Raw genomic sequence first — 15233 nt, 5'->3', positions numbered from 1 at the left:
CACATGAATCAAAGCGTCCAAATGCACTTTATAAAACAACACATAATTCAAACAAATACATCAATATTAAAAGTTAATAATACCCGCATTAGCAGTAATGATATAATATTTTGTTTCTTTTATTCAAACCTGCGGGGAAGCGAGTATTCAAAATATACATCCAGAAGGCCTCTCTGGTGAGTAGGCGTCTCCTAATGTTGCCCCCGCGGCTTAGAGGAAAGATTTGCTCAATACCATGTATTCTCAAAGCTGTGGTATCACCATTATGTATCATGCCAAAATGTCTTGATACCATTGAAACATTTCTATTTGTTATATTACAATTATTGGCGTCCCTCAGATGTTCGGTGACACGCGTTTTTAATTTTCTCGTCGTGCACCCTATGTATGAAACCTGACATGCCACACAATCTATTTTATAAATCACATTTTTAGTGTGACAATTAATAAAACTATTTATCTTATAATTTTTTGTTTTTTCCGAATTCTGAAAGGTATTACCCAAATGTGAATGTGCACAGGTACTACATGCTGATGTGCCGCATTTAAAAAAGCCCTTACATTCAAGCCATGTGTTTGATTTAGATTTAGGCAAAATTGAATTAGGGGCAACTAGATCCCCAATGGTTTGTGCCCTCCTCGCTACCACATTTACCCCATCCTTCAAACCGTCGCCTTTATGTTAGGGAGACCATACATGATAGGCATTTTCGGAGATTGTACATATAGGTACTCCGCCTGTCTCTTATTGATGACTGCCAGATTCAAACCTTCAATTATTTTTACAATTTCCTCATTAAATTCTTTGGTTGGATTTTTCCCCAGTTTTTCATACGTGGATGTATCAGACAAAAGTTCACACATTTTTTTCCCTATAATCTTTTTCATCCATAATAATTATCATACCTCCCTTATCACTTTTTTTAATTGTGATGTTTTTCAACTGTTTTAGTTCTTCTACCGCTCTCCGTTGTTGCTGGGATACGTTTTTACGAGTTTTTTTATTCTAACCATCTTGTAGAGTTTTTAGATCTTTTTCAATGAGTTCTTGGAACTTGTCCATACACTCAACTCTTGTCTGCAAAAGATAAAAGTATGGATTTTGGGTTTTAACCTTCTCCAAGATATTCACTGGTCTTTCCATTAGTTCTCCCTATTGTTCTCTGGACAATTTCAACAAACAATTCAAAGCGACTTGTTCTTTAAAGTCTAAATTTTCAAATTCATTCCTTTCCAACTCTGGACTATGTATTGGTGTTGTTTCCTCTTCCGTGAAAAAAATGTTTTTTAATAGTGAGATTTCTCACAAATTTATTTATGTCCAAAATTGTCATAAACAAATTAAAATCGTCATCTGGCACAAAATTCAGACCTAAGGCCAGCACATCTAATTGATCTTGTGTATATGGGAGGACAAATTGATCACATTGCTTTTCTCTATTTGTTGTACTTCTTTTTGTATCGAGTCATTATTCCTGTTTGATTTTTTTTATGCTTCCTCCCGCCTCGTCTCTTCCATTTTTTGCTGCCGTTCCATATTTTTTCTTATTTCCTTGTGTGTTGCTCACCACGGAAACATCTGATGTGCTGGCATTCGTGTTTGAAGACTCAGGCTCTGTAGATGAAAAATTCACCTGAGGTCTATTGGTTGTTTTTTGTCGAGCTCGGCTATTCTTCAGAATGGATTTGGGTGATTTGAACATTTTTTCCCACTGTCCCCATTCATACACACTATCAGTGGAATAATGATTGAGAACTCTCTCAAATTTACGTCTCTTACGGTTCATTATTTCATCTTCAAGAGTGCACACACCTTCTTGCATTTGTTTGACCGATAGTTCATAATGCGGTAGCGATTTATACTCTTCCAAAGTGGCTTTTATTTTTTCCACATTTTTCCACATTATTTTAGATGTGCCATGCCGGGATTTGTTGAGTACATTAATACAAATGACTTTGGTATAAAATTCACTTACGTTTGTGATCAATGTAATATTTATTTTCTTGATCTTGATTTGTGTGGCATTGCTGATGAATTCATCATTAGTAAAACATATGTAAAGCCAATTAGAGGTAACACGATTTTACATGCAGCAAGCAGCCATCCAGCCCACACAATAAAATCTATACCTGTTGGGGGAATTCACTAGGCTGAAACGCAATTGCAGTAGGGAGGAAGACAAATTAAAGGAGTTTGGTGAACTCAGGAATAAATTGAGGGCACGCAGATATCCCAATTGGTCGGTGAATAGAGCAACACATATAGTAGATAAAAAACGCAGAGAGGATTTATTGGTACCAAATATGACTAATGGGTCTAGAAAAAAGAAATTGAGTGATAAACCTCATGTATGCTTACAGTTTAGTTCTCAATTTAATCAAATTAAAAAAATTATTAACAGAAGGCTACCTATCTTATATGAGGACTATATGCTTATGAATATTTTGAAGGATGGGGTAGCGAGGAGGGCACAAACCATTGGGGATCTAGTTGCCCCTAATTCAATTTTGCCTAAATCTAAATCAAACACATGGCTTGAATGTAAGGGCTTTTTTAAATGCGGCACATCAGCATGTAGTACCTGTGCACATTCACATTTGGGTAATACCTTTCAGAATTCGGAAAAAACAAAAAATTATAAGATAAATAGTTTTATTAATTGTCGCACTAAAAATGTGATTTATAAAATATATTGTGTGGCATGTCAGGTTTCGTACATAGGGTGCACGACGAGAAAATTAAAAACGCGTGTCACCGAACATCTGAGGGACGCCAATAATTGTAATATAACAAATAGAAATGTTTCAATGGTATCAAGACATTTTGGCATGATACATAATGGTGATACCACAGCTTTGAGAATACATGGTATTGAGCGAATCTTTCCTCAAAGCCGCGGGGGCAACATTAAGAGACGCCTACTCACCAGAGAGGCCTTCTGGATGTATATTTTGAATACTCGCTTCCCTGCAGGTTTGAATAAAAGAAACAAAATATTATATCATTATTGCTAATGCGGGTAATATTAACTTTTAATATTGATGTATTTGTTTGAATTATGTGTTTTATAAAGAGCATTTGGACGCTTTGATTCATGTGCTTTCAGGACCTTCCCAGTTAGTGACAAATGAAGGGTTTATGATAGGTCTATGGGTGCTATATGTATAACACCCATTTCTGAATTCACATGGGCATGAGTAAGATCCGCAGTGATCGAAACGCGTTGCCATAGTCTGTGCAATCACTTGTTCCTGTCTGCAATCTGTAAGGATTATCCTTTTTATGACTACGTTGGATCAATAAAGAATTTTACCATTTTACTGGAGCTGGAGTACTTACATGATTTGTATCTGCTGCAGCAATGGCAGCTGTTTCCTTCACTCCGTCTGTTTTCTGTACGTCAAACAGGCTTTCAGAGGATAGTCTCTGAGCTTCTTCCTCATCCAAGGGAGTTCCTTCCAGTTCAATTACACTGGTCTCCAAAAAAAGAAAAAAAATTATGGTATGGACTTTAAGAACAGTTTTAGACTAATTTGAGGGTGCTGAATTCAAATCTGATCTTATAATTTCTCTATTACATCACATTTTTGCACTATAGGTATATTGCCCATTTTCATGAATTCCATGATAAATATAGGTAGTGTATGAAAAGTGCCGGTTTATACGGTTCACTAAGGTAAATTTAGTTTAATTTGGGTGGTTAATTTGTGTTGATTTGAAAATGGTTAACTTTCTCTTGGGTCTGCAAGGAGGGTACACAAAATACCCTTGTTTTCTGTGCTACTTGGACAGTAGAGCTACAGCAGAGCATTGGGTGAAAACTGAATGGCCTCAGCGACAGTTTGGCATCTGGCGATAAGAATGTCATCCATGATCCTCAAGTGGATAGGAAGAATATTGTCTTTCCTCCCTTACACATAAAACTTGGATTGATGAAGCAGTTTGTCAAAGCTCTCAATCACAGTGGAGAATGCTTTAACTATATATGTTCAACTTTTCCTGATCTTAGTGAAGAGAAGAAAAAGGCTGGAATATTTGATGGACCTCAAATAAGAACACTTATGAGACCCAAATTTTATCACATCAATGAATGAGACAGAAGAAAGAGCTTGGAATGCATTTTGTAATTCCTTAGAATTGTATTCCCTAGAATTTTCTAGGGAATAAGAAAGCAGACAACTATGAAGAGATTGTGGAAGATCTAATAATGAGTCTGCGAAATCTTGGATGTAGAATGAGTATCAAGATTCACTATTTACACAGCCATTTGGACTTTTTTTTTCCAGAGAACCTTGGGGATGTGAGCGAGGAACAAGGGGAGCGTTTTCATCATGATATTAAAACAATGGAAGAACGGTATCAAGGCCGGTGGGACTCTCATATGATGGCTGACTATTGCTGGAGCTTGATGAGCGACAACCCAGAAGCTGTACATCACAGATCAACCAAGAAAAGAAAGTTAAAATAACTGCCATTTGCCATTCATCTGTGTGCCATATACTGTATGTGTTTTTATATTTTATAGTTTAATTCTGTAAGTATATTTTATTTGCTGTACATAGACTTTGTAATCTTTGTAATTCCTTGATTAAAAATATACAAAATGTAGTACCGAAAATCATGTGTTTTTATTATAAAACATTAGGAGTAATTTTCATCAAAAATAGAAAATATCTTGAAATCCTGATGTGATAGCCAAAAACGGAGTTAATATTCGTAATCAGCAGCCAAAATTGACTTAAAATATGTTTTAAAACCTTTTGCCAGAAAAATTGCGTTGACCAGTGTTATTAGTGACTACCGATGCCAGCCTTCTTCTCCCGATCTTTGTTCCTGGGATCTGAACGATACGGCTAGTCCTAAAGCAGGTCCTCTGCGTTCTGGCGGGTCACCTCATCCGAATTCAATTGGATAATGCCACGACTGTGCCATACGTCAATCATCTAGCAGGTACCCTCGGTCAGGCAGCATGGACGAAGTACCTCACATTCTCTGATGGGCCGAGATCTATCATTCGCTGATCTCGGCAGTACACATCCCAGGAGTAGATCTCTGGGACGTTTACTTCCTCAGCCATCAGGGTCCCGCCTCAAGTGAGTGGGAACTTCTCCTGGAAGTCTTCCATCAGATCTGTCTTCACTGGGACACTCCAGATATAGATCAGATGGCGTCCAGACTGAACGCCAATGTACTCGTGTTCGTGGTTCGGCCTCAAGATCCAAAAGCCATTGCAGTGAATGCTCTGGTTCTTCCGTGGTACCAGTTTCCATAACCCCCCCCCCCCTTCCCCTGCTTCCAAGAGTCGTTTGGAAGCAAGAAGGCCCCCAGTGGTCCTGGAAGATCCGCACGGACCACTTTAGGTTTTTTGTTTACGGAGCTAGTACTTTTTCCGACTTATTGCAACGAAACTGCAAGTAGGGACTTTCTCGCAGGGAGTTTTCACATGTGGTCCTTCCCTTTCACATACCACTAGATCTTTGGGACCTTAAAGGGAACCTGTCAACCCTCCCCCCAGGTGTTTTTAACTGAAGGAGCCACCTTGTGCTGCAGTAATGCTGCATTCTGTCAAGGTGGCTCTTTTAGTTGGTGTCCTTGCCAACGCTGAAATAATCGTTTTTTATAATTTGTCCCTCATACCTCTATTTTGTCAGGGGGGGCATGTCTTCCCCCCTGAAACAAACTCCTCCCAGCCATCACTCAGGGCCTCTGGGCACCGCCTCCATTTTCTTCATGAACGTCCCCGGCGCCTGCGCTGTAAGTTCGAAAAGCAGCGCAAACTGTGCATGCCCGAAGGAAAAAAAAATGGTCCTGGGAGTCTTACAGTATTTTTTTTTTTTTCCAGACAGACTTTACTATCAGGGAAGGTCGCCCCTTTTTTTCTCGGTGATCTCGTCATCCTGACAAGTCTTCGGAGCTAGACGCTCTGTTCTTTCAGACTTTTTTTTCCTTATTGCCATCAAGGCAAGGTTGTCCTCAGGTCATCCCCGTCCCTTGTTACCATGGTGGTATTGTATTCCCAATGTTACGAGGGCATCGTTCTTCCCTCATCTCTTTCGGCGCCAGTCCATAAAACAGGAGGGATGAGTTTTCCATATTCTGGAAAAAGTGAGTGCTCTGAGTAGGTACGTATCGTGCACGGCGTCCATCCGAAGGTTGGACACCTTATTTGGGCTTCCTGACGGTCAGAGGAAGGCTTCCTGACGGTTACAGGAAGGGTTTAGCCATGATAGCCTGATGGATTCGTTACACCATCCAAGAGTCCTTCCGGGTTAGACGTCAGCCTAACTCCACTTAACTCTGTCGATCGAGGTTTCTTGGGCTCTTGGCACCAGGCGTCGGTAAAGCACGCCTGCAAGCTTGCAGGTTCGTCCAGTCCGCATGCAGTCTTGAAGCACTATAATTCCCAGACGTCCGCAGATGTGAGCCTGGGCAGGCCGACTGCAGACCACGGTGGCGCTCTTGTAAGTAGCCATTACACAGGGCCTGATCTGATGTTGTACCCACCCAGGGACTGCTTTGGGACGTCCCACGGTCTGTGTCCCCCAAAGAGGCGAAGGAGAAATGGGGATTTTTGTGTACTCACCGTAAAATCCTTTTCTCCGTGCCATTCATTGGGGGGACACAGCTCCCACCCTGTTATTAGCTTCTGCTTGTTTTATAGTTTGACATGCTATACTCTCATACATAATGCTATACTTTATGTTGTTATTGATCTCCTACTGCTTTTGCACCGAACTGGTTAGCTGAGAGCCAGCAGGAAGGTATATGCTGCAGGGGAGGAGCTAACTTTTTTTTGTATCGCTTAGTGTCAGCCTCCTATTGGCAGCAGCATACACCCCACGGTCTGTGTCCCCCAATGAATAGCTCGGAGAAAAGGATTTTACGGTGAGAACTCAAAAATCCCTATTTCAGCGTGTGCAGGCATCATAACTAAAAGAGCCACCTTGTTAGAACGCAGCATTTTTGCTGCAAAAGGTGGCTCTTTTAATTACAGACGCCTGAGGGGGGTGACAGGTTCCCTTTAAGGCAGTTTGTTCGCATGGTGCGTTTTTGGCTCGTTTTACTGTGTGGAATTGGCCCCAAAATGCTAAAGAATCCTTATGCCAGCAAAGTCAATGAGAATCCTGAAGTGCTGTGCCCATAATCAGTATTTTTACTTTCAGGATTTGGGCTGCTTTTACATCTGCAGCATGTCAATTTTTTTTTTTGTGCATTTTTCCTGCGTTTTTCACTCATTGACTTCAGTTGAGTCAGTTAAATACGCAGATATAACAATGCTTGTGGATTTGCTGTGTTTTGCTTCCTATATTGGGTGTTTACTACACTAATCTGTGTGACAGCACGAGAAACAGCGATTGCTCTCATCGCGTAAAGATAGTTGCCATCGGTCAGAGCGCTGCGGGGTCACGATGTTAGATGTCGGTGTGAGCCCGAGGTGTGACACTGACCCCTGGTAAAAAGCTTATCACCGGTCCCAGGTGTCTGCTGATGAGACTACTACTCCCATCAGATGGGTGTAGTCATCAGATAGCACCTGTGCTCAAACTTAAGAAAAAAGTTAAAATAAATATTGAAATAAAAATAAAGTATGCTCACCTTCACCTTATCACTGAAGCCCTTGTCTCCTTTCAAAAAATTAAAGAACCACATATTCTCAACACCTATTTCCTGATGCCCAGGTCACCTGGAAAAGTGATAAAAAAATAAACCCACCATATCCCTCACCTATCCACTATAATCCACACAGTCTCAGTGGTGCTGTCAGTGATTCCATCGGGGTTCATCAGCTGATGAACTACTGTGAATGTTCTCACTGCAGCTCACAGCACTAAACACTGTACAGGAGCGATTACCTCCTGTGTCAGTGCGAAACTTCTGCCCTTGAGAAGTCACATCAGTGACTGCTCTTAGTCACCAAGATCGTCGTGTGACATTATGGATTATCTCTTCACTTTGAACAGGTAAGTATAGAGCTCTTTTTTTTTTTCTTTTTTTAATACAGGGGATATGCGTATCGGGTGTTAAGGCGACTATAATGTGTTTTTTATTTTTAAATAAATGTGTAAAACTGTGTGGTCACTTATTTCAAATACAGGAGCTTATTCTGGGTGTCTTTTATTTACCATTCAATGGGTTAGTAAGTGGGTGTTTATAATTTATAAACTCCTCTCCATTTCTAACCCCTGGGCTTCATGTGAATTGCCAATACAAGGCTGCTATGCCCACTCCCCCCCCCCCCCCCCCCCCCTTTCCCCCGCCAACTTACACCCCACTTGCCAATGCATCAGGGCAAGTGGAAAGATGTAGGCTAAGAGCCAGATCCGGCGCGTCTTATTGATTCTCCAGTTCTGGGGCAGGTGAGGGATGATGTTTTTAGTCTGGTAGGGGGCCAATAACCAGGGCCCTTTCCTAGGTTATTAATATCAGTCCGCAGCTGTCTGTTTAACCTTTGTTTAGAATTAATAGGGGACACTATATGTCAATTTTTTTTTCTGAGGTCCCCTTGTAAACTAGCCAGTAAAGTCTAAGCAAATATCTGTGGGCTGCTATTAATAGCCTGGGAACCTTTTATGGTTATTGGCTCCTTCCCAGAATATTAATGTCAGCAGTCGGCTTTCCCTATGCTGGTAATGAAAATTATGTGGGAGCCCACATAATTGTTAATAACTGAAAAAATAATTGTCAGCGTGGGAGCCCGTCGATATGAACTGGGATAATCTTGCACACCACCACCACCAGGTATCGAAGTGCGCGCTTAGTTCTGCCATTTGGGATATGTACCCACTCTCCGGAATAAGCAGCAGTTTGGACGCAGCTCACCTGCTCTGCGTCCAAACCGCTGCATTCTATGATACAAGCGAAATGATAACAAGGACAGTGATACAATGATACAAGCAGATTTATAGAAATCCCATGCCCACTGTGTTTCTATTTGACACTGCGGAAACTCACCCGTTGCATGGGTTTTACTATCTGCAGCATGTCCGTTATCTGCAGCAGAGACCCTAGTTTCCGCATCAGAAATTTCCACTATAGAATGTATTGGACTCGATTAATCCTCATGGTTCAGTGAACACATTAGATTTAACTGCATGATTGAATGCATTGTTTTGGACGCAGCAAAAATACGCTGCATCCAAAGTGCTGCTATTTCCTGATCGTGGGCACGTACCATAGCTGTTTGGTTACCGCCTCTGTATGTTCATTCTGTGAACGCTCCTACATAGGCTGGTGACAACGTGGCACATCTCTTTAACCCTTGAATTACCATGGGACCTTGGTTAAGTATATTGGGATAATTTAAATGATTAAAGAATGTCTGTTTTATTTCAAATTGTTTTATTCTGGGTGTGTGTTTAACTCTTTATTTGCAGGTTTATTAATTAGGGTGCACACAAAAATCCACTGAAACATATTAACTTAATAACAAATCTGGTCCTATGCCATCGTGAAAGGCCAGTAAGTAATAGAAATGGACACTCCCAATAACATACAGTGCCTACAAGTAGTATTCAACCCCCTGCAGATTTAGCAGGTTTACACATTTGGAATTAACTTGGCATTGTGACATTTGGACTGTAGATCAGCCTGGAAGTGTGAAATGCACTTCAGCAAAAAAGAATGTTATTTCTTTGTTTATTTTTTTTTTTAAATTGTGAAAAGTTTTTTCAGAGGGTCATTTATTATTCAACCCCTCAACCCACCAGAATTCTGTTTGGTTCCCCTAAAGTATTAAGAAGTAGTTCAGGCACAAAGAACAATGAGCTTCACATGTTTGGATTAATTATCTCTTTTTCCAGCCTTTTCTGACTATTTAAGACCCTCCCCAAACTTGTGAACAGCACTCATACATGGTCAACATGGGAAAGACAAAGGAGCATTCCAAGGCCATCAGAGACAAGATCGTGGAGGGTCACAAGGCTGGCAAGGGGTACAAAACCCTTTCCAAGGAGTTGGGCCTACCTGTCTCCACTGTTGGGAGCATCATCCGAAAGTGGAAGGCTTATGGAACTACTGTTAGCCTTCCACGGCCTGGACAGCCTTTGAAAGTTTCCTCCCGTGCCGAGGCCAGGCTTGTCCGAAGAGTCAAGGCTAACCCAAGGACAACAAGGAAGGAGCTCCGGGAAGATCTCATGGCAGTGGGGACATTGGTTTCAGTCAATACCATAAGTAACGTACTCCACCGCAATGGTCTCCGTTCCAGACGAGCCCGTAAGGTACCTTTACTTTCAAAGCGTCATGTCAAGGCTCGTCTACAGTTTGCTCATGATCACTTGGAGGACTCTGAGACTGACTGGTTCAAGGTTCTCTGGTCTGATGAGACCAAGATCGAGATCTTTGGTGCCAATCACACATGTGACGTTTGGAGAATGGATGGCACTGCATACAACCTCAAGAATACCATCCCTACAGTCAAGCATGGTGGTGGCAGCATCATGCTGTGGGGCTGTTTCTCAGCCAAGGGGCCTGGCCATCTGGTCCGCATCCATGGGAAGATGAATAGCATGGCCTACCTGGAGATTTTGGCCAAGAACCTCCGCTCCTCCATCAAGGATCTTAAGATGGGTCGTCATTTCATCTTCCAACAAGACAACGACCCAAAGCACACAGCCAAGAAAACCAAGGCCTGGTTCAAGAGGCAAAAAATCAAGGTGTTGCAGTGGCCTAGTCAGCCTCCTGACCTTAACCCAATTGAAAACTTGTGGAAGGAGCTCAAGATTAAAGTCCACATGAGACACCCAAAGAACCTAGATAACTTGGAGAAGATCTGCATGGAGGAGTGGGCCAAGATAACCCCAGAGACCTGTGCCGGCCTGATCAGGTCTTAGAAAAGACGATTATTAGCTGTAATTGCAAACAAAGGTTATTCCACAAAATATTAAACCTAGGGGTTGAATAATAATTGACCCACACTTTTATGTTTAAAATTTGTAAAAATTTAACTGAGCAACAAAACTTTTTGGTTTGTAAGATTTATGCATCTGTTAATAAATCCTGCTCTTGTTTGAAGTTTGAAGGTTCTAACTTATTTGCATCTTATTAAACCTGCTAAATCTGCAGGGGGTTGAATACTACTTGTAGGCACTGTAAATCCTACAAAAGAATGTGGAGTTCAAGTCCACAATATATAAAACCGATACATTTTAGTGAGTACAAAGGCATAAAATATGTCAAAAGTTGTGTATAGACCAAGTCAAACAGCAGAAAAGGGCTCAGGTGTGAAGTCATTCTCACATCAAAATGTGAACAGGGTTAGGAGTCGCGAAGCTTAAGCAGATGTCTGTATCCTACGGTGTATAAGAATAAAGTGCATTCAGTGCCTGTAGTATGTAATATAATTGTCCGAAGGTACCACCAAAAGATAATTCAGTCCTGAGCTCATATCCAAGGCATTCTACCAGCAGGGGGTACCAACTACCTGCAGTATGGACATATGCAAAAAGTTAAGTACTTTGTAGCCTCCTACATAGTAACAGTGACTTTTGACACACACAGAACTTGGTGTGACCTTTGGAGTCGGAATCGCTGTCATGACTCTCTGAAGAGGACCAAAGCATGGCTGGAAATCAGAAAAAAGGCCAACCATTAAGTGGACTACTGCCTTTACACTACATTACACACACATTTGCACAGGTTTAGCGAATACAGAAATTATAGGGAGTGCATCTTTAATTCTCCTTTGGATGACTGACTAGTACATGTTAATAAAAATAATTTCTTGGCTATACATTCTGCTTGCACAAGGTCATCCCCCCCCCCTTCGTGTGCCTTTTTTTAATATTTGTTTGTTTGCCATAGTGCTTCATTAATACAAAACATATTTTTAAGGGAACATGTAATAAATGTATGTTTGTGCAGTAATGAAGTAATAGGTCTAATCCGAAAAGGACCATAATAAAACAAACAAATGTTTAATTTGTTTCCAGCTGAAGTGCTTTCTAGCTTCAAGAACACTGTTAAGAACTTACTTCTGAACCCTGAACCAGAGCTGCGACCTTCCATGTCCACTTTACTGAACCATGACTATTTTAGGTACGTAACTACAGTCTAGAATGGCATTCTTTTCTAGATTACATATACTTCTATATGTGAACTCCGTTGTAATGTAGTCAATAGAACTTGCTTGAACTATTTGCTACAGCGTTTCGTTGATTATTTTGCTCTAGGAATTGTCTCTTGAAAGCAGTTTTTGTGCATCATATTTTTCTATTTATTTTTCTTTAGTTTTAGCATGTCCTTTCTAAATATTGTTTTATGTATTTTATTTTTTCCAAACAGAAATGATTTTCTGGAAGTTGTCAATTTCTTAGAAAGTTTAACTGTGAAAACTGAAGATGAGAAGAATGAGTTTTTCAAGTGAGTTTTAAACAGTAAAAGCTTTAATTTTAAACACCGCAAAGAACTTCTGTGTAGTCGTCATGCGGTTTGTGTTTGGGTACATTCGCATTATTTTTTTGGTGAATTGAAATGTCTACTTGCCCACAAGCTATAATTATGCCAAACTGTGTATTTTTAGAAAATGTATGACCAGGCTATGTTGGGCTCAGCTAGACAATTTCAAATTGTTTGACTGAAAATAAACAACAAACTCTTCTCCGGGGATGGGCTTCCCAGCTTCAGGGAAGCTGACCATTATGCACAGTATTTGATGGCATTGGGTCGGAGAATTACTAACAGGGGTTTTGTTGGCTTTCGGTGGGAGTATGATTAAATTTGGTTTTCACGTGTTTGTTACTGACCACTGTAGGATTTGTTTTACAAAAATGGTATATTTTAATATGGATTTAAATAATTGATCTTTCAAAGAAATTGCATTTTTCCAAGATAAAATGGTGATTTTACTCTTGTCTAGGACTCTGTTGGACAGAGTTTCTTCTTTGCCTGAAGAGCTCATCTCCTCAAGATTGGTCCCACTCCTTCTAAACCAATTTGTTTTTGCTGAGCCTATGGCAGTAAAAAGCTTCTTGCCTCATCTTCTCAGGCCTAAAAGAGGTAACTTGTCAACATTGATTCACAGAAATTTTACTCAAAAAAATGCTTATTGAGCTGCTTTAAGTCTTTTACTTAAGTCCTACTGATCAGTTGCTTGTAGAGATGTTCACATGTAGCCAGTGTAAACAGAGGGAGTAGCATAGCTTCACGCACTGTGTATTGCCTGTTCTCGGGTGCAGCCTTTTGCTTCTGTTCACATCCATGGGCGTTAAGCTGCAGTACAAACAGCACATTGAAGGAAATCTGAGCTGAACTGCAGCATGGGAGATTGATGCTTACACCGTGCAATAGGCTGTTCTGCACACTGTATGTCGTGCCACCATGGGATGGGAGCTGCAGATGATTGGTGGGGGATCTAGGGTGTTGGGCCCCCAGAATCTTATCATCAGTCTTGGAAAAAATAACCTTGTTTTTTTTCTGTGAGCTACATCAAAATTGTTTCCGACACTAGTCTCCACTTATTGTTTCCACCAAGATACAAGTCATAAATTACGTGCATGTATGTCCATGTATGTTCACAAAATATTTTCTGACCTGTTTTTTATCTTGTATTTGAATATAGATATTATGGGGAGAAACCGTGAAGATTGTCTTCTATTCCCAGCTCTCTTCCAGACCAAGGTTATCCCAGTATTGATAAAAATGTTCGAAGTGCATGAAGAACATGTTCGGGTGGTTTTGCTCACACATATAGATGCGTATGGCGAGCTCTTCACATTAAAAGAGCTAAAAGACATTATCCTTCCACAAGTAAGAGCATTTGTTTTTAACCATAGGTGCTCTTCACATTTCCATTGTACATTAGGATTATTGACGAATGAACGTGCTCTGATAACGTGTTATCTGAGTATTTTGGGTGTGCCCGGCAGGGCTGTGGAGTCAGTTTGAGCACATTTTGGTGGAGTCGGTATAAAATGGACTGACTCCTAAAATATATAATAAATTGGGTACAGTAGATCAATGCAGTTTGTGGGGAATATTTTTTTCATAAGAATTTGGGAATGTTATGAAATGACCTATAAATGTCTGTCCTATTCCTGATCTAAGGTCTAGACTTTTAGCTGAGATGAATCTGTGCTGCAGTTTATGTTCATAAGTAGTGAAGCTCCTCCTCTACAGATAAGGGGAAAAACAACAAACACACAGGGAAGGAATCCCTGCATTTATTTCAGAACTTCTGGAGTGAACAGGAAAGCAGGATTAAGAGTACTTCTTAAAGCATATCTAAACTTTCAATAAACTCTGCATAAATCAATAGTCCAGTATATGTTACCTCCATATTCTTGATGTTTTAGTTTGTTTTTCCTCTTGTCTCATGTTTGGAGAAATTAGCTGCCCTGGTGACTTATATACACTATACATAGATTATAAGGGGAAAAACTGTTTTCTCACATCTCAAATTCAGAAATACAGTAACAGGATCGATGAGGATATATATATATATTTGTGTGTGTGTTCTGCAATGTGATTCAGCATAAACATGCTCCCTCCCTCCTCCCCTCTTCATAGATTGTGAAGACATATGATGTGAAGCATTTAGTGAGCTGTACCCTGAAACAATCCTGACATTGAAAGTTCAGCATAAAGCTTACATATTTTACAAACTTTATACTAATCATCTGACCTATTGATTTTATGCAAAGATTTTTATTTATATCCTAAATTATACAGTGTATGATTCCCTATTTTTGCAAGAATTACAATATACCTTATTTATTCACAAAACAAAATTATTTTGAGTGAGTTTACATAATTACAAAATTTCTAAGAAGCATCTTATGAAGTCAGCTGTATTTGAGCATTTTACAGTGACTCAAGATAAAAAAACATTTTGTGTCAGTGTATAAGTGACCCAGGTAAAAACAAAAACTGTGATGCCAAAATCGGGCAGTGCTAAAAATGCTTCTCCAAGAGCTTCCAATCTAAGAAGACATTTACAACGCTGCAACCCAGAAGTTTACAAAGCTGTGATTGAAAAAGATCACAGCAGCGCCAAGAAACTAGAGACCAGCACTTCCTGCCAGGCAAAGGAGGAGGAAAAAGCGTCTCAAACATCAGTTCCAAGATATTTTGTAAGTGACAAAGTTACTCTACCAATGACAGCAGATGTGTTTAAAAGGCGGATCATTGAGCTTGTTGTGAAGGACAGTGTACCATTATCATTATTTGCTCAACCAGCTTTTACAGCTCTTCATGGAGAAATGGCCCACAAACTTGTTGTTTCTCTTGAAAGAGAAAG

The 15233-nt window shown here is 40.2% G+C and overlaps 1 protein-coding gene across 6 annotated transcripts in view; it reads left to right on the top strand.

The window, feature by feature from the left end:
- Positions 1–15233, top strand: part of SCYL3 (SCY1 like pseudokinase 3) — a 395128-nt gene that overhangs the window by 135339 nt on the left and 244556 nt on the right. For all 6 annotated transcript variants that reach the window (XM_077276719.1, XM_077276721.1, XM_077276718.1 and 3 more), the window contains 4 exons: positions 11929–12034; positions 12281–12358; positions 12855–12994; positions 13557–13744. In XM_077276719.1, coding sequence (XP_077132834.1) covers positions 11929–12034; positions 12281–12358; positions 12855–12994; positions 13557–13744 — 512 coding nt within the window. The remainder of the gene's footprint in view (positions 1–11928; positions 12035–12280; positions 12359–12854; positions 12995–13556; positions 13745–15233) is intronic.

This window comes from Ranitomeya variabilis, chromosome 8, assembly GCF_051348905.1.
Source record: "Ranitomeya variabilis isolate aRanVar5 chromosome 8, aRanVar5.hap1, whole genome shotgun sequence".
Taxonomy (NCBI): Eukaryota; Metazoa; Chordata; class Amphibia; order Anura; family Dendrobatidae; genus Ranitomeya; species Ranitomeya variabilis.
Note: the sequence above shows the minus strand (reverse complement) of the source record. Positions and strands in the feature narration are given on the sequence as shown.